Source organism: Neofelis nebulosa, chromosome 16, assembly GCF_028018385.1.
Source record: "Neofelis nebulosa isolate mNeoNeb1 chromosome 16, mNeoNeb1.pri, whole genome shotgun sequence".
Classification (NCBI taxonomy): domain Eukaryota; kingdom Metazoa; phylum Chordata; class Mammalia; order Carnivora; family Felidae; genus Neofelis; species Neofelis nebulosa.
Window position 1 is genome coordinate 45,987,392 of NC_080797.1, and position 26,798 is coordinate 46,014,189.

Genomic DNA, 26,798 nt, shown 5'->3' on the forward strand with positions numbered 1-26,798 from the left:
GTGCAGGAAAAACGGGTGTACAGGAGGAGAGAAGAGAAATATTCAAGAGAGGGGAGGGGGGGCAAAAAAGCAAGGCAGTGCCTTGGGAGGAGTTAGTTGGAGTTTGCACTGGCGACGGGGCAAGCAGCAAAAATAAGGAAAAGGTAAATGTCTTAAACTGCTGAAAGTAAAAGCTACTATTTATGGGGCATCTACTCTCTGCGAGACAAGTCACATACGTATGTCATAAACACTAGAAGACAGATCTTATTACATCCATTTTATAGGTGGGGGTCACTTTTTTTTTTTATTTTTTATTTTTATTTTATTTTTTTAAATTTTTTTAACGTTTATTTATTTTTGAGACAGAGAGAGACAGAGCATGAACAGGGGAGGGGCAGAGAGAGAGGGAGATAACAGAATCTGAAACAGGCTCCAGGCTCTGACCTGTCAGCACAGAGCCCGACGCGGGGCTCGAACTCACGGACCATGAGATCATGACCTGAGCCGAAGTCGGACGCTTAACCGACCAAGCCACCCAGGCGCCCCTTTTTTATTTTTTTTTAATGTTTCATTTATTTTTGAGAGAGAGAGACAGAGCATGAACGGGGGAGGGGCAGAGAGAGAGAGCGAGACACAGAATCCGAAGCAGGCTCCAGGCTCTGAGCTGTCAGCACAGAGCCCGACACGGGGCTCAAACCCATGGACCGTGAGATCATGACCTGAGCCGAAGTCGGACAGTTAACCGACTGAGCCACCCAGGCGCCCCGAGGGTCACTTTTTATTTATTTTATTTTTAAGTAATCTCTCCGCCCAACATGAGGCTCAAACTCAGGACTCTGAGATCAAGAGAGCAGGCTCCAGGGACTGAGCCAGACAGGCGTTCCTACCCTCCTTTTTTTTTTTTTTTTTTTTTTTTAATAATTTCTCCGCCCAAGTTGGGGCCAGAATAGGGTCACATATTTAATACAAAACAGGACTGAGATTCTAGCTCAGGATTGCTTTGCTTAAAATTCTAATTCCTGGTTTTCCTACTTCTATTCCTCCGAGACTCTTAACCCCATTTATTCTCTCTCCTATTGCATTGTTGTTTGCATGGGGAGGAGGAAGGCAGAAGGCAGGGAGGGGTCAGGAATCAGATTTACGCATAGTATCTCATTTAATCCTCCCACTAAATCTTTAAGGAAGGTATTATCTCCTGTTACAGATGAGAAAACTAAGCCTTGGAGAAACTAAATAGCTTCCTTAAGACTACAGATACTGTCGTGCAGCCTATCTCATTCTAGAAACCAAACATTTACTACCAGAAAATGTTGCCTCCCAAGGGGAGGGATGGAGCCGTTTCCAGGAAATAAATTCTATGAAATCCTCCATGACTTAGCTCTTGTGGGTGAGGTGGCCTGGTGACTCAGCCAGAATGTCTGTAGAATTTTCTTTCCAGGCCAAGAAGTTTCAAAGGGCTGGTTAGACAGTGAAGACGACTAGGTGGACATAGTTTATGTTTACCAAATTCCACGCACTAGATATTTACTACAACCTCCTGAGACAGGGAAGCGGAAGGGACTCCATTTTAGAAAGGCTCCATTTACGCATGCTCCGTATCCCACCTTGCATCTGGGTAAACCAGAGAAGCTACCACATTCCTACTCCAAGGGGGAAGCGAGGAAGTTAATCATTCTCTGAGTCTCGCCCCAGGCCCCCAAGACACATGACACCATCTAAGAAGAACCAGATCTCAGACATGTTCCAGGACATTAGCTTCGAAGAAACCTGGGTGGACACTGGCATCAGTCCCCCTGCCCTTCAGTGATTTGTGGAGTAACACCTAGCGTTCGCCTGACACTCCCTTTGAGGGGACCCTTCCCTGGATTCCCGAAGCGATATGTACCCTGAACCCCTTTCCAGTATAAGCCCCTAACCCCAAGCAACAGGAGACTCACTTTTCCTTTTCTGAGTCTCCTAAACACTCTGTCTGCTATACTCTGTCACACTACTCAGTAAACACTGTTCACTTCCTCCTTGACGTAGGAGCATGGGGCAAACTGGGGACAAAGTACAGGCTAACAGCACCCCTTCCCCGGGTGGAATATGTGTGGTATTCCTTCGACACTCCTGGCCACCCAAGAACAAAGGAAGGGGGTTTAAATGCTTACCATGGTGATGTGGGAAACTAAGACAAATGAAAGATTGAATTCCCTTAGTGCCTACAGCCCATTGACAAGTCCTTGAAACCAGCAGAGTGACCTCCCTCTAGGAGCTCAGCTGCCTCAATGATGACACTTTGCTAGGGGCAAAAGAGAACCTTAACATTATCCCAACCTCGAGGATCCTGTAAGTCTACTTTAACATATAAAAATTCCTTGGGAAACTGCCTTTATCTCAACTCCCCCAAGATCATACTCCAAGCTATGGCCCCCTGATATGCATCTGAAGGGTCTCATGACTGAGGTTTTACTAAATGGTAATAATTAGTGTTTTCCTAACACAGCTAGCCCCTCAAGGTCCTGGAAAAATACCTTAGAGACTTAATCTATCCCTAACCCCCTCCCAACCTGAATGTATATAATAAGTTACCCATTACGACCTCAGTACAGCTCCCACCCAAAGGTCCTGTCCACATGTTTTAATAAAATCACCTTTTTTGCACCAAAGACATCTTCAAGAATTCTTTCTTGGCCGTCAGCTCCGGACCATGCCACCATCACCCCAAAACTTCATCACTCCTGGTTCACCTTTCATTTCTATCCTGCCTGAAGCCAAGGACCCTCCTGGCTGGTCCGTTGAGGACCCACTGTGGGTCCTCAGACCAGGCCTGCCTACATCACTATCGTGCTAAATTCATCCCATTGTGGTTGGAGAATATGCTTTGTATTATATCAGTGGGTTTTTTTTAATGTTTATTTTTGAGAGAGAGAGAGAGAGAGTGTGTGTGTGTGTGTGTGTATAAGCAGACAAGGGGTAGAGAGAAAGAGAGACACAGAATCTGAAGCAGGCTCCCGGCTCTGAGCTGTCAGCACAGAGCCTGACGCTGGGCTTGAACTCACAAACTGCAAGATCATGACCTGATCCAAAGTCCGACGCTTAACCGACCGAGCCCCCCAGGCGCCCCTTTCAGTGTTTTAAAATTTATTGAGACTTGTTTTATTTCCTGAATGTGGTCTGTCTTACGGGTTACTGTTTGCGTGGCACCTCTTTCTCCTTCTTTGTCCTTTCAACCTATTTGTGTCTTTAAAGCGTGGCTTTTGTAGACAGCATCATTTTGTTTATGCATCCAACCAACCTTCGCCTTTTAATTGGAGCATTTCATTCATTTCCATTAAATTACTGATAAGATTTACGTCTGCCATTTGCTGTTTCTTTTTATGTCTTCTATCATCTTGGTTCTTCTATTTCTCCATAACTGCCTTCCTTTATGCCATCTTCTGGTGTACTTTTTTATTCCTTTGCTATTTCTTCAGATATTCTTTCTGCCCTCCTCCTCTCCCCTCTCCTTAGGGAACTCCCAGCATGTGTGTGTTGGTCTGCTTGTTGATGTCCTACAGGTCTCTGAGGCTCTGTTCATTTTCCTTTGCTCTTTTCCCTTTCTGCTTCGCAGACTGGATCATCTATCTCAATTGATCTATATATCCAGGTTCACAAATTCTTTCTTCTGCCTGCTCAAATCTGCTATTGAACTCCATAGTGAACAACTCCAGAATTTCCATTTGGTTCTTTAAAACGAAAATTTTTTCCTCCCTCCTTACTGATTTTCTCTATTGAGAGAGACACCATTCTCACACTTTATCTCCTTAGACATGTTTTCCTAATGTTTTTTGAACATATATAAAATAACTGAAAGTTTTTGTCTAGGGGCACGTGGGTGACAGAGTCGGTTAAGCTTCAGACTTTCAGCTCAGGTCATGATCCCACAGTTTGTGGGATCGAGCCCTGAGTCGGGCTCTGTGCTGACTGTGCAGAGCCTGCTTGGGATTCTCGCTCTACCTCTCTCCCTGCCCCTCCCTCACTTGTGCCCTCTCTCTCTCTCACTCTCTCTCAAAAATAAACTTTAAAACGTTTTTTTAAATGAATATAGACATTCAATTAAAAAAAAAAAAACTTAATGGTGAGCAGACAGCCTGAAGATAGAGAAAACTGAGTCGTGAGGGCAGGAAAGTAATTAGCCAGAACGTTCCCAGTCCCAACGATACAGGTGGCAGTGGGGGAAACGTGTGGCAGGTGCCCCACTGCTTACTGTCAGGCCAGACACAGCAGCTTTAGGGACAGCCACCAAAACATCTTGGGAAAAAATACTGCTCTGAAATTAGACTCTCTCCCCTCTAGATGGGTGATCTTTGGCAAGTTACTGAATATTATGTTGGGAGAAATTAGATGCATCACTTCTTCAAATCCATAGGCTAATCCTATAGTATTCATAGCTGGCATCTGAGTACCTATTTCCTCATCTAGAATGGGACCACCAGCCCAGGCAAAGTGAGGCAAAGACTTAGTCCCTGGCGGCTACTTTTGCCCAGAACCTTTTCTCATCTCCCCTCTTGTATCTCACTCCTGGAATAAACTGTATAGTTTAGAGTTCCCACATCAGACAATTATCTAATTTCAAGTAAGAAGAAATACAGCCACGTTTTATGTGGCTATGTGTACATTATGTTTTATAAAGAAAACTGAAATTTACTGGATGTGGTACAGTATTTTTCTTTTGTACTGCATCTTTTGGAAAGGTCATGCCCTCCTAGTTTGACATCATGACCCTTCTAGTAGGCTGCTAGTCACAGTTCAAAAAACACTACTCCAGAGGGAAAGGGGGACTCATAAACTAATTATAAACTGAAGAAAACACTCCCTGAGGTCAACACTTCTCTTTGGTCTAGTCAATGTTTATTAATTATCTTTTTAAACTGAGGTGTAATTGACATACAACATGAGTTTCAAGTGTACAACATAATGACGTGGTGTTTGTATACACTCCCTGCAAAATGATAATCACAGTAAATCCAGTTAACATCTATCACCATGCATAGTTACAAAAAACCTTATGTGATGAGAACTTTTAAGATCTGCCCTCCTAGAGGGGCGCCTGGGTGGCTCAGTCAGTTGAGAATCTGACTTCAGCTCAGGTCGTGATCTCATGGTCCGAGGGTTCGAGCCCCACATCAGGCTCTGTGCTGACAGCTCAGAACCTGAAGCCTGCTTCGGATTCTGTGTCTCCCTCTCTCTCTGCCCCTCCCCCATTCATGCTGTCCCTCTGTCTCAAAAATAAATAAACATTAAAAAAGAAATTTTTTAAATAATAAAAAAAAAGATCTGCTCTCTTAGAACTTCCAAATATGTAATATAGTATTATTAACTATAGTCACCATGCTGTATATTACATCCCCATGACTTGTAATGGATGCTTATACTTTTTACCTCTGCCTTTGCCCATTTTGCCCACCCCTCACCTGCCCCCCCCCCATCACTGGCGACCACCAATCTGTCCTCCATATCTGAGTTCGTTTTGAGTGGGGGGTTGCTTAGATTCCACATATAAATGAGATCACACAGTATCTCTTTCTGACTTATTTCACTTACCATAGTGCCCTCAAGGTCCATCCATGTTGTCTGAAATGGCAAGATTTCATTCCTTTTTATGGCTGAAGAAGTGCATGTACATATACATTTTCTTTATCCATTCATTCATTGATGGACACTTGTTTCCATATCTTGACTATTGTAAACAATGCTGCAATGAATACAGGGGTGCATACTGTTCCCCATAGTGGCTGTACCAATTTATATTCCCACCAACAGTGGAATTCCCTTTTCTCCACATCCTCACCAACATTTGTTATTTCTTGTCTTTTTGAGAATATCCATTCTAACAGGTGTAAGGTGGTGTTTCATTGTAGTTTTGATTTGCATTTCTGTGATGATGAATGATGTTGAGCATTTATTCATACACCTGTTGGTACTTACTAGTTAACTTAATTTGTTTTCCAAACCCTAGAAAGAAAGTGTGCTATGCAAGGGACGCCTGGGTGGTTCAGTCGGTTAAGCACCCGACTTCAGCTCAGATCATGATCTCAGAGTTAATAAGTTTGAGCCCTACTTCGGGCTCTGTGCTGACAGCTTGGAGCCTGAAGCCTGCTTCGGATTCTGTGTCTCCCTCTCTCTCTGCCCCTCTCCTGCTTACTCTCTCAAAAATAAACATTAAAAAAAAAAAAAAAAAAAAGTGTGCCACACAAGAACTTCCCCAGTGCCAAGATCCACCATCCATGTTGAGCTCACTCTTTCTGGAGTAATACTTTTCATTGCAAATCAATAAATCCACATTTGATACACATAAATGTTATCCAGGTTAAAACTGGACAGCATCACTGGCCCAACAGCTCCTAGATCTGATGAATTTTGTTGGTATCTCTCGCCTCATTGTGAAACAAGACAGCAATACTCAACTCATGGAAGTTTAGTTCAATGTGATTTTATTTAGAAATTTGCAAAGCTGAAGGAGGAACCCGATGTTTTGTTAAAAGAAAGCAATTTTCACAGTATATATTTAGCCATTTTAGCTGTTTTGAATAATAACAGAAAAGGAAGTTTCTGTTCAGTCCTCACTTCACACTCAGCCAGGTGCTTGAGATCTTGTAGAAAGAGAACACATTCCCTGGGCCGAACTCCTAGGAAATCCTCTCACCCAGGTGGACCACCCGTTTGTCCCCAGGCAAATACACGAGATCTTATTTTCACTGTTCTACGCAAGGTTCTGAAAATCCTTAATTTTAAAGTTGAGAAAAATGTGAAAGGATTCCTTAACTCATTGCCTGCAACAAATCCACCTACTTTTTAATTCTTGACAGTTACAAGTATAAAATACTTGAAATGTATAAGATGCTCCACATTTAATGGAACAACTTGAATATTAAAAAATTCGGTCAAGTAACATGCTTTCATGTCTTAAAATGTTACTTAATACAACGTTACTGAAACAAGATATGCAGCATTTTCTTGTACTTGGTGTTATAAACTCCTACTGAGGATGGCTACTTGATGGTCAAAAAATAAATTAAAAAAAAGAGAAGAAACCATATACGCTGATATATAACAATGCCTGGAGGGAATGTCATGTTTTAAATTTTGTTACTGAAATTAAGCCTGGAAGAAGGAAAAAAAAAGGTCTACAAAAGCAACACCCATGTTATTTTAAATGATGAGGTAGATTTTTTTCCTATGCAGTAAAGTGAACAAAAAACGCACACAACTTTCAAATCTTTAAAAAAAAAAAAACAAGTTCAGGTTATAGTCCCTTTCACAAACAAGACATTTGTAGACTAGGAGGTGGAGAGGTCATCCTCGAGCAGGCTCTGTACTTGGTACGATACTCGGAGGTTCAACGATCAGTCTTGGATCAATCAACTCTCTCCAAAAAACAGTGATCTGAGGAAAGACACAAAACATTTGGTTTAGAGGCTTCATTTTGAGGTCATCTGGGTTTTAGTCGATTAAAAACTTCAGTCAAGTATATTTCCATTTGTGCAGAATGGTTGAAGACCTGGAATGACGTGAGTCCCAGTAAGCTGAGTTCAATTAGGGCAGAAGAACTTGTTTACCTAGAAGGCAACTACACTTTACGTTGAACACATTTTACCCTTCTTTCATTTGGAGCAGGGGGTGGGGTGGGGCGCAGGGCGGTGGTTACAAAGAGGTCAGGGAGGTTTGCCCAACAAGACCCTGTGGCTAGGCGGCCCACGCACTCTTCCCGGGACTGCTGATGTTCCTCTGCGCAGCTCTACAGTCGCTCTCCTGTGCTGCCTAAAACCAGGAGCTGCTTCGCATCTCACCAAGAGCAGCCAATGTGAACACTCGGCCCGTGTGGACGAATCACGAGGGCCATCTAGTGTCAAGGAGAGGTAATTACAGGCTCTGCTTCAGGCCCCGGTTTAATAGGCATAGAGAGGGGAAACTTCCAAGGTTTAATTTTCCAATGTAGTTTCCAAGAATACATTTCACCAAAAAAGCGCAGAGGCATACGTTCCCAATAAAGAAGTACAGGAGATGTGGCCAAATCTGCTGATCCTACCACAGACCCTAAAAATGTGTTTGGGGAATAAATCCCTAAGAGTGTCATCTATCCTAAAGACAAAGCAAAACGCAGTCTGGTTAGGGTTTCTACAAGTTTACATTTCAGGTAAAATGTGAGTCTGCAATACTGAAAGCTACAGAATAATATCCATAACCTTTCAAATATAAACACCTTAAGAGGAAGCATTTTCTTAAATATAAATTCTAGTTAGTTTAATGCTAGCATAGCCTCATGAGCCAGCATTGCCAGCAACTCTGGAAGTCTGGCTGCCTAAAAGCTAAACCATATACTTCTTAAAAGGGAAATTTAAGGATTTAAATGGAAGTCAAAAGACAGAATCATCATTTTCATGTCATTTTTCAAAACATCTAAGCTGGCATCAATCAGAATCACGGTAATATTTGGGAGGTAGTAATGACTGCAAAGAGACACGATGGAGATTTCCAGGGGGGGCTGTCAATATCCCATTTCTTTTATCTAGGTGCTGGTGACACAGGTATGTTCATCTGTGATAATCGTTCAAGCTGTATACATACGTATAATTTTCTCAATGTATATATCAATAAAGGTTTTTAAATACACTGTTCTTTTCTACTGAAACCCTTATGCAATTAAGATTTTATACAACTCTATAATCTTAAATAAGACTTTGTTATTTGTGAATCTTGTCGTGTAGGCTCTTTGAGATCCGAGACGGTACCCTAACTTGGCACTTGGCACTGAACTCGCCACCCTGTAGGCAGACCAGAGATCCCAGGGCCTAGATCTTTTACGACTTTAATACAGGCAGTTCAGGCGGCTGCGATGTCACCTTCCAGACCACCAGAAACCGGAAGCTGCGATGTCATCTTCCAGACTACCAGCAACCAGTCGAGAGAGAATGGACGACCGAGCAATCCCAAGAAGAGAAGCACGCCTACCCTCTTCTCCTGCGTCACAGCGTACTCCACTACCTCAGTTCCATTTTCGTTGTGATAAACCAAATCAAATTTCCCAGGTTCTTTCATGGCTGAAACCAGACGGTAGGAAGGAGAGACAGTAAGTCATTTCCCAGTAGTGAAAATGTTCCTCTACAGGGAATTTATATCATTAGAAAAACAACCACAAACAAATTGTCCATTGATGTGGAGGCTGGGTACGCACATGAAAGCATGGAGTGTTCAGTGACAGGAGACCCTCGGAAACACCCTGTAACAGCAGACGGGAGCCCCTGGGCCATTTGCCAGAGACCATCTATCCTTCGTCAAAAAGAAATGAGCTCCATACATTGTTATTAGTACTCCCAGAAAAGAACGTGTGACCATTAGGTAACCCAACAGATACAGGACCTGTTTCAGCAGGTTAACGTGATATGAATTCTGCAAAATTTGTGTATTTTGCTCCGTCCTCAGAAATTAAACGTGCTTACTACTTGGTAATACAGCAATCCTCGCGTTGCATGGTAGTGTGGGACCATAAAAATGACCATCCAGGCTGACATCATGCAAAACTATCTGAATAATCAATGGAAAAATTATGATTGTCTCATGACCTTTAAAAACGATCAGAACATTAAAATTACTGTACAGGGAGATGAAAAGATATTAAAACTAGCATTTATGTAGTACACTGTAATCTAAGACATCAAAAAGACCAAGAATTAGTGTTCTATTTCTTTGTAAGAAACTTATCAGGCGAAAGAAAAGAAAAAGGAAAAGAAAAGGAAACTTATCAAGGGTGGCTTGAACAGTGCTTGCCTTCCTGTCGTGTAACAACAACACAGAGAATCTTTACACTTTACGGAACTTGCAGACACCTTTCTAAGCGTGGATCAGCTTTCAGGATTTTTTCCTTTGAGATCTTGACATCATCGTGAAATAACTCTTGGAGCTTCTTTGTTTCTGTTTTGCAACTGTGTGATGTTTTTGCTGATGCCACCTCCGGGACCTCTTTATCCCTGTCATCACCACTACCTTCTTCCTTTATGTCAAGCTCACATAAACTGCAGTTCCAACATCCCCACGGTTAGCAGTTTCTTCTAACTCCACAAGTTTAAACTTCACTTGGGTGTCACCTTCAGAACTATCACTTTTTGTTTCTTTGTTGTACTTTCATCTCTGTCGACCAATTCCCTACCTCCATTATCCATTTTTGTAAGATGCCCTGTGGGTCTATCACTGAGATTGTACAAGGAGACAGCACAGCCTCATGCGATGCTGCATGTATGGGAACTGAGTAACAGGTGCATGGTGACTTATCACCGGGAGACTTGGAAGGACGTGACATGACTGGTCACCGATCATGATGGGCATCTGTTATTTATGTAGCGATCTGTGGACTGAAGAATTAGCAGAACTTTGTGCCACTAGTCAGTTAACAGGTAACATATCTAATGTCTTTGGGAACTGGTGTTATTTAACTAAACCATGGTAACTAAAGTTCCTATATATCAGAACCATGCAAAGCGAGGACTACCTGTATTTCCACCAGTGAGCAGATAAAAGACACTTCTTGGTGCCCCAAAGAAGAAAAGTTCTAATTGGATGTTATCACTGTCAATCACCTGACAAGCAGTGATCAGGCTGTGTCGTGGAATCTGACCATGGACAAATTTCTTTGCCCACCATTCCTAGGAAGAGAGATTTCCTCAAATAAAACCTAATGAGAAGAAAGCTGGAAAACCAATTTAAGTTATATCTAATCATTTACTTAACATTATAAAGGGACTTCGTTGGAAAACCATGTTAACTGATTACTGTGTACGGGAGTTTTGAATCTTTTACTCACTACCTTATTTAAACACAAAGAGAATATAATTAATTGCCTTCGGGTCTGCTAAAGAAAAAGGATCTCCCCTGATCTGTGGCCAGGGACCCCTACAACACAACCCAAGTGAAGCCACATACAGTAAAAGCTCTCTTATTCTCAGATTTTAGAACCAATAATGGGTGAGATGAATCAGGGATAAAGCAGGGAGCCATTTAAAACGATGTGTGAGAGTGTGCACGCACATATACTTTAGACATTCTATTTTGACTTAACACACTGAAGTATGCTCATTTGCCAATCTTTGGAGATAGACCTGAGAAGGTCTTCGGAGCCCACTGACTAGAGTTCTCTTTCTTTAATAAACCACATACTTAATGTATATCTGCAATTTCTACAATTTCCAGTTCTGAGTTTTTCTAAAGGGATACAAGAATGCAAACACTAGCAAGGCAGCCTGAGTTCAGAATCTTCCTAGATTTTTACCAGATTCCTCCCAATCTCAAAGCAGATCCACCCACACGATTGAATAGTAAATTTCTTAGTTATACTCCTGGGTTGGCATTCAACTTGGGTTTCACAGAAATAATTCTTTTTGCAATCAACGTTCATTAGTTTATGCAGTTTTTATGAAACTGCATAATTACAGGAATAAGAACAACTTGCCTAACAGCTTTGTAAACAGATCCAACAATCCATAGTGGACACACACCTCCACTAGGGGGAGCTCGGGTCTCCTGGGCTGCTCTGTGCGGACAGGGATAGTGGACAGTTAGTCCCAGAGGCCAAGCAAGAGAGCAGCTCCTGTGTGTAAAAGCTATTTAGAAACCAATGTAGATATAAAGAGACTAAATTTTTGAATTCTTTTCTACAAGACTCACCAGGTAAGGATGAAAGAATTTCTATATCTACTTGCTGGGTGTCTGGATTGTGGCTTAGTATTTTTCCTTCCTTTCAAAAATAAAAGTCCAAGTCAAAAACCAGCAGGTGAAACACTGGAATATACTAAAACCACTGAATTATACACTTTAAAATGGTTAAAATGGTAAATTTTACATTACATAAATTTTATCTCAATATGAAAACTTTTTTTCTTTAATAAATCAATATGTAGGAGAAATAAAACTCCCACACACCAAGCCAATATTTCCCCTGAATCTAAATCATTCCAGGGTCAGGTACCACACAACTAGGCACAGCCCCTATAGCCCAAAGTCTGCTAATTATTCAAACGAGCCAATCCTAAACTGCTTCCCCCATCCCGCCTGGCCTATCCCAAGGAAACCCCAATAAAGGCCCTGCCCAGGCTTTCTCTTCACTCCTGTCTCTGCCTCTGGATGACACCCTGGTGCTTTCCTCCAGGGTCCTGCATGGCGTGGCACTCCCCCTCCCTCGGGAAACGTAAGTAATAAATTCTTCTTTCATTGCAGTGACTTCTGTGGCATCACTCAGCCACCTTCATCAATTAAAATCCCACAGGTAGGTACGTACATGTGAGACAGGGTTGAGCGTGGAGGAGACTACATCCTTTGAAGACAGATTTAACTTTTGAAGACAAGCTTCAGGAATAAAGCTAGTGATCAAGCTAGATAACAGCACTTGAGGTCAAGGCAAAAAAAAAAAAAAACTGGTACTGATTTTCACTTTCCAAATGGTTTTGAAAATCATTTCCAGAAAGTTCTAAATACCGGGAAAGTAAGAAAATAGCTTTCCAGGGTAAGAACTGTGATGACCAACATAGATTTAATATGCATTAAAAATAATCAGAATCAGGTGTCTGGGTGGCTCAGTTGGTTGAGCGTCCAACTCTTGATTTCAGCTCAGGTTGTGATCCCATGGTCATGGGATCAAGCCCTGTGTTGGGCTCTGTGCTGAGCGTGGAGCCTGCTTAAGATTCTCCCCCAAGGCCCTTTTTATTCTGTCCCTCTCCCCAACTCATGCACTTTCTCTCTGAAATAAAAAACCAATAATGGGGCGCCTGGGTGGCTCAGTCAGTTGAACACCGACTTCAGCTCAGGTCATGATCTCACGGTTCATGAGTTCAAGCCCTGCTTTGGGCTCTGTGCTGACAGCTCAGAGCCTGGAGCCTGCCTCGGATTCTGTGTCTCCCTCTCTCTGGTCCCTCCCTCGCTCATGCTCTGTCTCTGTCTCTCAAAAATAAAATAAAAAACATTTAAAAAAATTTTTTTAATAAAAAACCAATAATAAAAATAAAAAATAAAAAAATCAGTATCATCTAGAATCATAGTTTGTAGAGGTTGTAGAACATACCAATTCTATATTTCTATCTTGTAGTACATCACAGAATTAAAGTAATTATCTATGGTAAGGTGATAAAACATCCTGGTTTGCCTAAAACAAGTCCATTTACATTTCCTTCCAGGGTAATTATTAATATAATATTAACCCTTTTCATGCACAAGTATCCTGCTTTAGATGACAAATTATATGTCACCTATATAAAGGGGTCAAGATGAAAAATGTGATAAAATACCAGTTACCCAGAACTGACCTACCTTCTAGCCTACTTTTGAGGAAAGGTTCTTACCAAGATTTTAAAAATCTTTCAAGGTTTAAAAAAAGTCTTCCAAGGTATCAACTCATTTTTTAAATGGACTTATATTCCGTATATTACATAAAAATTAAAAAATGTGCATTTTAACAAAGTTTTCTTTTTTTTTTAATTTATTCATTTTTGAGAGAGAGACAGAGCACAAGCAGGAGAGGGGCAGAGGGAGAGGGAGACAGAATCCGAAGCAGGCTCCAGGCTCTGAGCTGTCAGCACAGAGCCCGACGCGGGGCTCAAACTCGTGAACTGTGAGTCATGACCTGAGCCAAAGCCAGGCGCTCAACCGACTGAGTCACCCAGGCACCCCTTTAACAAAGTTTTCAACAAAATTTTGAATGGATGAAAAAAGGAAGGGAACATGTAATTCTGTAATCCCACTGATGGGGTCAAACTTTTACTGAATTGTGATAAAGCTCATGCCAATGTGAAGTCCCATACGCGTGTTAAGTGAATAAATTACAGGGACAGTACTTATGAATTACCTGTGGTGAACAGATAATATAAAAGGGGCCATGTTAGACCATAAGAATCTGCAGTAATTCACAATTATATAAAAGAGATTCCTATGATGAAAGTAATCAAATTTTCTGGCTGAAAGCTATTTAGTATTTTCTTTCAAAGTTTAGGATCCTGGGAGAGTGGCATTCAAATAAGCTTGCTAAGCTGGTTGTCTAAGCTGGTTAGAAAAAAAAAAAAAAAGAATTAAACTTGTCATTATTCTACATTCTTCCCCAGATGTAAGGAAAATAACACTGGGGGCTCCACAGTGATACTGTTAAAAAGTTTACATTTTGATAATGCTCCCATTTTCTACAACATTATTTACTGAAAAAAAATCAAAATTATCCATATTAGCAGTATTAAATACGACTTTAGCTTGTTTAATATACTGACACTTAGTTATTTTTAAATAAAAAGCCTTACCTTGTAGTCCGAGACATCAGGAGAATAATCGGATGTCAGCTCCAAAAGCTAAAAAAGAAGAAAGAGCCCACAAATACACAAGCCCCGCAGTTCCTCTCCCCTGCCCTCAAGAAAACATGCAGTGGCGGGGTGCCCACTCCACCATTCTGGGAGCCCTGCCATGACCTGCGGCAAGACAGAAGTTCCAGTGGGAGAGGTTTCTTCGGTTTGGGGTGGAGAGGGGTTGGTGCTACACAGAGCCTTTCTTAACTGAGCGCTTGCTAGGTTCCACACACCAAGCTCAGCCATTTTTATTCATTCAGAAAACCGTAAGTAGGTACCTACTACATGCGAGGCACAGGACAGATATGATCTGGAAAGGGTCTAGTACATACACATATATAATCCTGACCTGCCAATGAGTAAGTTTATTTGGAGGGAGAAGAATCTTTTTGGTGGTAATTGTTGTTTTAAAATGTACCTTAAATGCAATCTTTTCTCCAACTTGTGGGGCAGCTGCTAACAGCGGTAACAAACTGTAGTCCTTGTGTGTCTCTACCGGATTCTGAAAGACAGCATGAGTCACGTGACTTTGTTACTGGTGACAAAAGTGAAGCCGTGACATCAACTGCAGACACACCCCACGGGCCTAGCGGAAGAAGCGCACTCACGATAAATAATACTTGCCTGGATAATAGTAGAGGAGTTCGTTACCATTTCATTTAGTTGCTGGTGCTTCTGATACTCAGGGTTTCTATTTAACACAAAGGAAACAGCTTGCCCTCGGCCCCGGCCTCTCCCCCGCACACCCCGACCCCTAGCTCCCTTCCAAGAAAGAAGGTCCTCTCCTCTCCCCCAGCCTCTTCCCAAACTGGTGGGGAGAGTCACGTTGGGAGGGGGCCCGGGAGGAGCCTGTCTGGCACCATTTGCGTCCGAGAGCTTCCACCCGGCAGCGTGTGGGGTCTGCGCGCACGGCCCCGGGCCCGGACAGCCTCTTCCTGCAAAGAGGCCTACAGGCTTTAAGAAACCCGCAGCGCGCTCCGGGGCGCTCTTCGACACCGTGCACTGGTCGTCCGACTCCGAGCTGGAGTCCGAACTGGAAGATGATGCTCTGGTCGTCTTGCACTTGACGGCCGCACAGGTGAAGCCAGTTTTGGCAGCCACTTTGTTTGCAGTCGTGTTTTTTGTCGAGGGCCCTTCCTTTGATAACTCGGTTGCTGTTTTCTCTGAGGAATTTCTGACCTCCAAGAGGACATTGCTGACACCATCACTGGTGGACTCATGAGAAGACTCGGACTCTGAGGAGGAAATGGGGCTGTCTTTTGGACAGACGCCCGCGCCGCCTTTCCTTTTGGCTTTGACAAGGCTGTTCCTAGCAAGTGAGCCTTTCAGAGGACCACAGTTCGAGATGGCCCAGTCCTTCACCGTCTGTGCTTTAGAAGACCTGGAGTTCTTGGTCTGCCTTTTAAGTTCGCATTTCTCCTTCCTCTTTGGTGATTTTCTTTTGGTTTCTTCGTCATCACCATCCACTACACCACACATGGCTTTGTTTTTCCTCTTGCCCTTTTTCCTCATACTCTGATCTGTGGCAGCTTTAGGTTCTAGATCCAAGGTCTTCCCATTGCTACTGTTCTCTTGCCTCTTCCAATGTTTCTTTGAATTTCTGTAATCTAGTTCGGTTTCTTCACCCTCCTCCAACTTAAATGCCCTCTTCTTTGCTTTTCTGGGTAATAAATGACTATCGTCACCATTCTTGACTGTTACAGTATTCTCCGCAGTTTCTCTCTCTTCTAATTTAACTCTAGCAAAACAACAAGAGAGAAAGCTACAGTGAGTCATTCACAGGCATGTCTCTGGGACACAGTCAGATACCAGGATGGCCGCACACTATACCTGTCATCAGTCAATGGAAAAATGTCAAATAACTTCAGGGCAAAAGACTCTTTTTGACAAAATGGTCTATATGGCATCCCTTAGAGTCAACTTTGAAGTGACGAGTTTTATTTATTGAATATCTACTGCATCCCAAGCATTTTCTAGACATTTTCTCTAATCAAATGCCACCATGAAGTAGGTATGCTTCATTTTAAGACAGATCACAGAATTACAATTCAGATAAGTAACCCACCCAAAGTCCACAGCTAACAGGCAGCAGAGATGGGATTCAAACCTCAGTCTGTCTAACTTCAAAGTTCACAATCTCTCCACTCTATTATGCCGCCTACCCCAAATGGTGATACTGCAGAGTACCCACTCTTCTTTTTATTTTCTTTTTATTTTTTAAATGTTTATTTATTTTGAGAGAGAGAAGCATGCACGTGCGTGGAGTGGGGTAGGGGCACAAACCGTGGGATCATGACCTGAGCCAAAATCAAGAGTCAGACGTTTAACCAACTTAAATTGTATTAAAAATAAAAATTTTTATTTTTAAATGTGGGCTGCTTTTTCTTAAAATCAGACTTCATTTTCATTTTGTTGAAATTTAGGAAAACTTTCTAACAATTTATGTTCTCTGAGACAGTGACAGCCATCACAAAATTCCATGACATTCTGTGATTATTAATTTTATGTGTCACCTTGACTGGGCCATGACAGCCCAGATATTTGGTTAAACATCATTCTGGGTTTGTCTGTGAGGATATTTCTAGACGAGATTAATATTTGAATGGGTAGACTAATGCCTTGGTGGCTCAGTCAGTTAAGCACCTGACTTCCGCTCAGGTCATGATCTCATGGTTCATGGATTCAAGCCCCTCATTGGGCTCTGTGCTCTGGGCTCAGAGTCTGGAGCCTGCTGCGGATTCTGTGTGGCCCTCTCTCTCTGCCCCTCCCCCACTCATACTCTGTCTCTCTCTGTCTCAAAAATAAAAGAACATTAAAGAAAACAATTTTTGAATGGGTACACTAAGCCCAGCAGATGGCCCACCCCAATGTGAATGGGTCTGACCCAATCCATTGAAGGTCTGAACAGAATTCCTTCTCTCTGCCCAACTGTCTGAGCTGGGACCTCAGCCTGCTCCTGCCTTCAGACTCACACTAGAGCTGGAACTTACACCATCGGCTCCCCTGGATCTCAGGCCTTTGGACTTGGACTGGAACTTTATCATCGGTTCTCTTAGGTCTCTGGCTTGCCAATTGTGAATCTTGGGACCTCTCAGCCTCTCTAATCTCATGAGCCAATTCCTTATAACAGATTCGTATCTCTGTATTTATCATTTCCTATTGCTTCCAGTTCTCTGAAGAACCCTAACACACATCTCATCCAAAATGATTACAGTAAAGGAGCTCTGTTGCTCCATGGCCTGGCAACAGCTACCTCTAATATGTGCAGTCCAATGACAGAGAGCCCAGAGTGTCCCCAGTGTCAAGTTCATAGCGGGTGCTCAAAATCGTCTGCTAAAAACAGGCAATATACTTTTAATATGTTTATATCCAGCTATATATTTCATCAATTTTTTTAGTAACCAGTGAAAGATGTATAATCATATTTGAAAATAAAGTATAATTGGTGAATAAGAATATATAAGCATTCTTTAAATTCTTTTAAGGGACTGTAATACCGGTGGATTTATCTCAATGTGGCAGGTGAAAAAATCCTCAATTATTCTTCAGAATACACAGATACACAGACACATAGAAAGCAAAGTCAAAGCTACTGATATCAGGATAAAGAGAGAAAAAAAAAAGTATGAACAATCAGAGATTTAGATTATAAAAATACATCATCCTGTATTCCCAGGATGGACTTCAGCATCTAGCAGCAAGGAAGTGATTCTTAAATGGGCAAAAACTAGCTGGAAATCCTGTGACTCTAAGAACAACTGGGGAACTTGTAAGAATAATGGATTGTCCCTTGACATTCTTGATTAATTTGTTTTACTTTGTAGCAATGCTATGATTCAAGTTTCAATTCTAAGGCAACCAATTAGGACTGAATTTTCCATCAAACTTTGAAAAGGGTTGCAAGACTCTGTTCAGTCATTGCGGTTTATTAAATCACTGGAACCCGGCACCTGCTGCCTTTCAGAGGAGCCTGCAAGACCCTCATGCTTACAAAAGCAGCCCTTGGCATCACCTTACCCATTCTGAAGACAGTGAATCTGTGGATTCTGATATGAAGGTATGACCTATGACTGCTGCCGCCTTATTCACTATCTGTGATTCCTGAGGAGAATCATTTCTGTTGGGAACATAATAAGATTGAGGAACAAAATGCCATCCAGAGAGTAAGAAATGGTTCACCTGGGTCTGCCGAGTTACCAACCAATTCCTTTCAGGGTATGCACTTTCCCTGGCAATGTCCTTCATTTCTTTACTTGGATCACAGACAACAAATATAGCTGTCCTTGTACAAAGAGAAGTGAATTACCTATGTAATTAGCAGTGAAAGAGATTTAATTCCAAGAAATTTCTAAAACAGACTCTCCAGTGTTCATGCAAACTCTGTAGGGCAAGCCAGGTGATATTATCAAAATGCAAGGTGATCCTTTTTTTTTTTTTTTTAAAGATTTATTTATTTCAGTAATCTCTACACCCACTGTGGAGCTTGAACTCAGACCCCGAGATCAAAATCACATGCTGTTTAGACTGAGCCAGCCACGTGCCCACGTTAAAGGTGCTTCCTTTAAATGTGCAATTTATTGGGGCGCCTGGGTGGCTTGGTCGGTTAAGCGTCGGACTTCGGCTCAGGTCATGACCTCACGGTCCGTGAGTTCGAGCCCCGCGTCGGGCTCTGTGCTGACAGCTCAGAGCCTGGAGCCTGTTTCAGATTCTGTGTCTCCCTCTCTCTCGGACCCTCCTCTGTTCATACTCTGTCTCCCTCTGTCTCAAAAATAAATAAACGTTAAAAAAAAAAATTTTTTAAAATAAATGTGCAATTTACTTTCTGTCTTTTAATGTTTTTTTTATGCGGGGGGGGGGGGGGATGGGCAGAGAGAGGGAGACAGAGTATCTGAAACTGGCTCTGTGCTGATAGCAGTGAGCCCGATGTGGTGCTCGAACTCACAAGCCACAAGATCATGACCTAAGCCGAAGTCGGACGCTCAATCGACTGAGCCACCCAGGCGCCCCTAAATGTGCTACTTCACTTCTAGGATTCGATCACACAGAAATACAGGCACGTCCAACTGCATAGCCTGACCCCCCCACCCACTGCGGGCCACCCACTTTTGGCCAAGGCCCAAGCGATTGGATTCAAATCCTTGTTCTGCCACTTTAAGTTTTTAAAATAGTAGCTTAACCTTTCTCATTTGTAAAAATGGGGATAGTGATAATAATTTTAATACTCAGATGAGCTATCATGTATATTTAGGGCAGTGCCAGACTCAGAGCAAGTACCATCCAAATGTTAACTCTAATTTTTGTTAATACAATAAATGTTGTTAGTCCTCCCAGGGCAGGAGTTAGTGGGCTTTAATGAATTCGTCCCATCAAACAGAGATGGAATTCAACAAGGAGAGTAAAAAGGTAGAGCTGGACTCTCTTTGGGTCCCCTCTGTTCCCTGCAGTCTCCCTCCGTCTGGCTGTGGCATTATCACCTTCAGAGAGGTAAAGCTACTGGACCAAGGGAACACAACTGATGAGTCAAGATGCACGCCCAGGGTTCTGACTCCCGACCTTGAATTCTTAATCACATTGCTGTCTTCCTTTTCACACAGTACTGAAAAAAAAGTAACTCCTATATTGTTGGTATAAAGACAGACCTGTGCAACTTTTCTGGAGGCTAATTTGACAGTACTTACCAAATTTTAAAATTTGACCAACAAGTACCTCTTCTGGGAATGCATCTGGCTAAATCACTGCCCAAGCACACACAGACACGCAAGAATGCTCACTACAGCAATGTTTACCAGTGGAAACCAGAAAACAACTACCATGGGGAGTGCCTGGCTGACTCAGTTGGTAGAACATGTGACTCTTGATCTCAGGGTTGTGAATTTGAGCCCCATGTAGAGATTACTTAAAAATAAAATCTTAAGAAACAAACAAAAACAAAACAAAAAAACTGCCATGGTCGAAATGTTAGTGTCCCCCACAAAATCCATGTTGAAATCCTAACCACCAATGTGATGGAATTAGGAAGTGGGAACTTTGGAAGCTGCTTAGGCCATGAGCGTGGACCCCGCATGAATCAGATTAGTGCTCGTATCCAAGAGACCCTACAACACTCCCTAGTCCCATCCACCACATGAGGACACAGTGAGAAGGTGCCATCTACGAACCAGAAAGCAAACCTCACTAGACACCAAATCTGCTGGCACCTTGATCTTGGACTCCCCAGTCTCTGAACTGTAAGAAATTAATTTCCGTTGCTTTATTTTTCAATTTATTTTTAATTTTTTTTAACATTTATTATTTAGTTTTGAGACAGAGGGAGACAGAGTATGAACAGAGGAGGGTCCGAGAGAGAGGGAGACACAGAATCTGAAACAGGCTCCAGGCTCTGAGCTGTCAGCACAGAGCCCGACGCGGGGCTCGAACTCACGGACCGTGAGATCGTGACCTGAGCCGAAGTCGGACGCTTAACCGACTGAGCCACCCAGGCGCCCCTTTAATTTATTTTTTAAATTTTTTAATGTTTATTTATTTTTGAGAGAGAGACAGGGACAGAGTGTGAGCAGGGAAGGGGCAGAGAGAGAGGGAGACACAGAATCCGAAGCAGGCTTCAGGCTCTGAGCTGTCAGCACAGAGCCCTACTCGGGGCTCAAACTCACAAACCTCAGGATCATGACCTGAGCTGAAGTCGGACACTTAGCTGACTGAGCCACCCGGGTGCCAATTTCTGTTGTTTATAAGCTACCCAGATTATGGTATTTTTATTATAACAGCCCAAATGAACTAAGATAACAACCTAAAATGTCCATTAGGAAGAAATTGGTTAAATAAATTTATGGCATGTAAAAGAATACTATGTGGCATTTAAGAAACATTGTTTTTACATTTATTTATTTTTGAGAGACAGAGCGTGAACAGGGGAGGGGCAGAAAGAGAAGGAGACACAGAATCCGAAGCAGGCTCCAGGCTCTGAGCTGTCAGCACAGAGCCCGACCCAGGGCTCAAACCCATGAACCATGAGATCATGACCTGATCTGAAGTCAGACGCTCACCTGACTGAGCCACCCAGGCACCCCTACTATGTGGCATTTAAAAAGAAGCATGTAGGGGCACCTGAGTGGCTTATAGAGTTCAGCATCCAACTCTTGATTTTGGCTCAGGTCATGATCCCAGCGTCGTGGGACTGAGCCCTGCGTCAGGCTCCACACTGAGCATGGAACCTGCTTAAGATTCTCTCTCTCTCTCTCTCTCTCTCTCTCTCTCTCTATCTCCCCTTCTGCCCCTCTCCCCAGCTCATGCACTCTCTCTTTAAAACAAAAAAATAGGGGCGCCTGGGTGGCGCAGTCGGTTAAGCGTCCGACTTCAGCCAGGTCACGATCTCGTGGTCCATGAGTTCGAGCCCCGCGTCAGGCTCTGGGCTGATGGCTCGGAGCCTGGGGCCTGTTTCCGATTCTGTGTCTCCCTCTCTCTCTGCCCCTCCCCCGTTCATGCTCTGTCTCTCTCTGTCCCAAAAATAAATAAAAAACGTTGAAAAAAAAAAAAAACAAAAAAATAAAATAAATTTAAAAAAAGAATGATGTACATCACATACCATATACACTAAAATGAAAGATACCCAAGATATGTTAGGTAAAAAAGTGAGGTGCAGGGGTGCCTGGGTGGCTCAGTCAGTTGAGAGTCAGACTCTTAATTTTGGCTCAGGTCATGATCCCAGGGTCATGGGGTCAAGTCCTGCATCAAGATCTGTGCTCAGCACAGAACTTGCTTAAGATTCTCTCTCTCTCAGGGCGCCTGGGTGGCTCAGTCGGTTAAGCATCCAACTCTTGATTTCAGCTCAGGTCATGATCTCACGATTCATGAGTTCGAGCCCCTCAGGCTCCATGCTGGCAATGTGGAGCCTGCTCGGGATTCTCTCTCTCCCACTCTCTCTGCCTTTCCCCAGCGCTCTCTCTCTCTCTCTCTCTCTCTGCCCCTCTCCCCCAATGGCACTCGCTCTGTCTCTCTAAAAAAAAAAAAAAAAAAAAAAAAAAAGTCAGGTGCAGGACAATATGTATATTATAATGGCATGTGTATTTAAAAAGTATATGTTTGCGTGTGTATGAGAAAAAAAATCTAGGAAGACAGACCCCAAACTTAACTGAGGATACTTCTAGAGAGTGGGGTAACACCGGAAAGAGTATGTGAGAAGATAAATAAGGGACTCTTTACCTTGAGCCATTTTAAAGTATAAATCTTTTTTCGTCTGTCAAAGCAGAAAAAGTCAGACTGTGGGCGCGTAAGAGAATGGGCCGTGAGGAAATGGCCGTGGCATACAAGTGAGGAGAAACCTCTCCAGCCTCACGGGATAGCCACCACCTGGCTCACCTTTCCCCATTAGACTTTTCAGTACTCCAGCAACCCCTACAGAATCCTTCTGCGGCCAGATGCATCTCTTCACCGAGTCAGGCTAGCTTTTGCCTCCACTAGTAATGGGCTACCCAACATTTCCATTTCCTACATGTCCTTCAAGGTGCTGCAAAATTCCCTGACCCCTTGTGTTTCACGAAGATCTCTCCCTTCTCCACTGTCTCCTGCGCTTAGCAACACAATCTAGTGTAATTATCCAGGCTGCCTGCCTGCATCACACAAGAAGGTAACATACAAAAACATGAAACTAGTTATCTTGGTCTACTCCAACAATATTAGGAACCTTTAAAAAAAAAAGAGACTAGGCTTTCTTCTGCAGCTATGGAGAAAGGTGAATCTGTTGGGGGAAGACAGAAATGATGGAAAACAGGAAACCACAAAAACATACGAAATTTTTACAAATTGGGGTGCCTGGGTGGCTCAGTCGGTTGGGCGTCCGACTTCGGCTCAGGTCATGATCTCACAGTTCGTGGGTTCGAGCCCTGCATCGGGCTCTGTGCTGACAGCTCAGAGCCTGGAGCCTGTTTCGGATTCCGTGTCTCCCTCTCTCTCTCTGCCCCTCCCCTGTTCACGCTCTGTCTCTGTCTCAAGAATAAATAAACATTAAAAAAAAATTTTAAACAACAATTTTTACAAATTCAATTTTTTTCCTAAGGTCTGCCCCATTAACCACCGAAGCCAGCTACAGAGATATTTCTTACCATACACAGTTATGCATTTTAAGTGTTCAGGAGGAATTCAGCCTGCCACCGTGCTATGTTTATTTCTTATAAAAGCCATCATCATTTGCTTTTGACATTGTTCACTTCATTATACAGAGTGTAATTCCCAGGTGATTCATTACTTGAGGTGTAACTGCACTGCAGTTAGTGAGCAGCAAGTTAGTAATTCATTAGGCAGGGGGTAGGTCAGAAAGTAAACTTCACAGGAGGGGATACAGTCCTTACAACCGTAACATTTAAGCAGTTCCTGAATTGCACAAATAATGGAAAGCTATTTCAGTGAATAAAAAGGAAAAAGAACTCTTTTTGAAATTTTAACTATTTCAAATTGTCTTTAGAAACGACTAAACATTAGTAAATCACAGCATTCCCATTTTTAAGAGAGACACACACACAAAGATGTAGTAATTGTTCCAAACTGAATTCCCTGATGTTCTGAAGAAATCTCATGAATCTGACATGCTCTGAGGAAAGAATATTCAACAAAGAGCAAGTGGAGGAAGCAGCCTGGTTCAAAACTCTAGAATTTTTTCATTGTACCTGAAGTTTTAAAAAGAAGCCCTGAATAAATTAGTCTAAGATAAGAATCCAAACTGAAATGATCCTGTCTTACCATTTTATTGAGACAAATCAACCACACATGGGCAATTCATACCACAATGGCTCCTCAATACCCACCTCTGTGTCATTTTTAAATTTTATTTATTTGTTTATTTGGAGAGAGAGAGAGAGCGAGCAGGGAAAGGGCAAAGACAGAGGGAGAGAGAGAATCCCAAGTAGACTTTGCACTCTCAGCCCAGAGCCCTACTCAGAGCTGGACCTCACGACTGTGAGATCATGCATGACTTGAGCCAAGATCAAGAGTCTGAGCTCAACTGCGGGGCGCCTGGGTGGCGCAGTCGGTTAAGCGTCCGACTTCAGCCAGGTCACGATCTCGCGGTCCGTGAGTTCGAGCCCCGCGTCAGGCTCTGGGCTGATGGCTCGGAGCCTGGAGCCTGTTTCCGATTCTGTGTCTCCCTCTCTCTCTGCCCCTCCCCCGTTCATGCTCTGTCTCTCTCTGTCCCAAAAATAAATAAAAAATGTTGAAAAAAAAAAAAAAAAAAAAAAAAAGAGTCTGAGCTCAACTGACTAAGCCGCCCAGGCGCCCCCTCAGTATCATTTTTTTTTTATTTCCAAAAGCATATTTAAAACTATTTTATTTTCCAATTCACAACCCAAAAGGTCCCAAACACCTACTTAAATGAACCATAAAATACCCAGGTGAGGCAAGAATGACACCGTAAGTCTCAGGAGATCTGGCAGGAGCTTACTAAGGCTGGACAAACTGCACGCTTGAAAGAGAACATGACTGTTCTATTTGCCTGGGCCCCCTGCACCTGACCTTGCCAGCCGCCAGGGGAAGGCCAGGTCTCATGCACATCCGCATCCGGCGCATGTAACACAGTGCCTGGGTAAGAACGCGCTTGCTAAATCAAGGTTGCAAGAAGCACGCGCCCGGCCCGGGCACCAGATCACTGTCTTCCCAGGTTTGTCCCACTAACCACTTGCCCCCGGAGCACTCCGGGAAGGATGCTCCTCCCAGTGCAGATTCCTGAGCCCCATCCCGGCCTAGACTAATCAGCATCCCTCCGGTGCACGAATGAGCAGCTTGACAGCCCCACCCCACGCCCACCCCCACTCCACACCCCTCACCCACGCGCGGCCTCCAGAGGCCCGAGGCGCCCCGGGCGTGCGCAGGCGCGTCCCCGGCCCACCGCCCACCCCGCCACCCCCAACCCCGCGCCTCGCCCACCTGAGGCAGTCGTTGTCTCGTACCAGGCGCGCGCTCTCGGCTGGGGGCAAAAGCCCCCCCTCCAAGTAGAGGCCCAGGATGGCCCCAGAACTGAAGCCGAAGCGCTGGCGGATGAGACTAATGAGATCCGTGACCACTCGGCATCTGTTCAAGTCGACGAGAAGCCAAAAGGCCGTGCAGTGAGGGGTAGCTGGAGGCGGATAATCAAATTGAAGCCGTAGCCTAACCGTCTCGGAGGCCGCCATCTTGCCCGCTGCTCAACGGAAGCCGAGAGACACCACAGGGCTACCGAGAGGCGTGCTCGGCGGCCCGCCCCCTGGGGCCTTTTAACGTATGCCCTCTATTGGCTGCCAGTGGCTACTGCAGGCTCCCGTGACCCGCAAGATCGCGGAGCGGGGTTGATTCGATTCCATTTTGCTCATCGCTGGGTTAGGGAAGGGCATAAGTGAAATAAATGCCTTCATTCCTTTCCCGCTGAGCTCTATGCAGGGTCGAAATTTAGGCAACTCTCTGGATAAACAAGCACTTCTCAGTCGTTGTCTTCTAAGATATTTGCTTATATATGGAAAAGAATTTCAAAAAAGGAGTTACTCCCAATACATTTGACAATTTTTTCGTTGGTAAAGAGTTGGAAAAGATGCATTTCCTGGTATATTGTAAATATACGTTTAAAATAAAACCACTTGTCACTCCTTTACATGTGCCTAGTGGAATTGAAAGACCTTATCGGTGTAATACTTACCACCATCCATATTTTATTTCTATTTTTTTAATGTTTATTTTTGAGAGACACAGAGCGCAAGTGGAGGAGGGGCAGAGAGAGAGGGAGACACAGAATCTGAAGCAGGCTTCAGGCTCTGAGCTGTCAGCACAGAGCCCAACCTGGGGCTCGACCTCATGAATCGCAAGATCATGACCTGAGCCTAAGTCAGATGCCCAACCGACTAAGCCACCCAGGTGCCCCATCCATATTTTAAAATATAAAAATAAGCCCCCTTATTAACCACTAGGTAAGTAAATCATAAAGTGTACATCATTCAAATTTCCATTCCATCCGTTCACATAGCATATTAATTCCTTTAGTTTTCATGACAAAGATATGAATTATGAACTATTACTATTCCCATTTTGAAGATTAAAAAAAAAAGGGTTTAGATTAAGTAACTAACCCAAGGTTACTGGACTAGTAAATGCTAATATTTTGTAGTCAGTGGACACATTGAAAGAAAATTTTTTGGGAAATTTTATTTTCCTGTAACCCTAATGCTGTATATCTTCTGATTGAGTTATTATTACTGTTATGAATGGTACACAACTGATCAAAATAGCATAAAACATCACACATTTTGGTACATAATTATTAAACAGGGAAAATAAAATGGACTTGGAAACATCTATTAATGAAATGGAGCTGCCTTTTTTTTTTTATTTATTAGGTCAAGTCTTTCTGGATGAATATTGCTAAATGAGACAGGGCTCCACATTGATTCTAGATCGATTTTTTTGTTTTTATAGATGTAAAGTCCTGAGAAAACTTGTTCATTTATATAAGTGGATAAGAATAGAAGGGCT

At 43.1% G+C, this 26,798-nt stretch overlaps 1 protein-coding gene across 2 annotated transcripts; it reads right to left on the minus strand.

Annotated features, from left to right (window-relative positions):
- Window positions 1-6,420: 6,420 nt before the first annotated feature.
- On the minus strand, window positions 6,421-25,506 carry COIL (coilin). Of its 2 annotated transcripts, XM_058703014.1 has the most exons (7): window positions 25,227-25,506; window positions 14,940-16,053; window positions 14,734-14,817; window positions 14,274-14,321; window positions 11,662-11,731; window positions 8,956-9,044; window positions 6,421-7,389 (listed from the first exon to the last, which is right to left on the minus strand). In XM_058703014.1, the coding sequence occupies exons 1-7, from the start codon at window positions 25,469-25,471 to the stop codon at window positions 7,300-7,302; spliced, it is 1,740 nt and encodes a 579-aa protein (XP_058558997.1). In that variant the 5' UTR covers window positions 25,472-25,506; the 3' UTR covers window positions 6,421-7,299. The 2 variants fall into 2 exon arrangements, with proteins under 2 accessions (XP_058558997.1, XP_058558998.1); XM_058703015.1 differs by lacking the exon at window positions 8,956-9,044.
- Window positions 25,507-26,798: the final 1,292 nt, after the last annotated feature.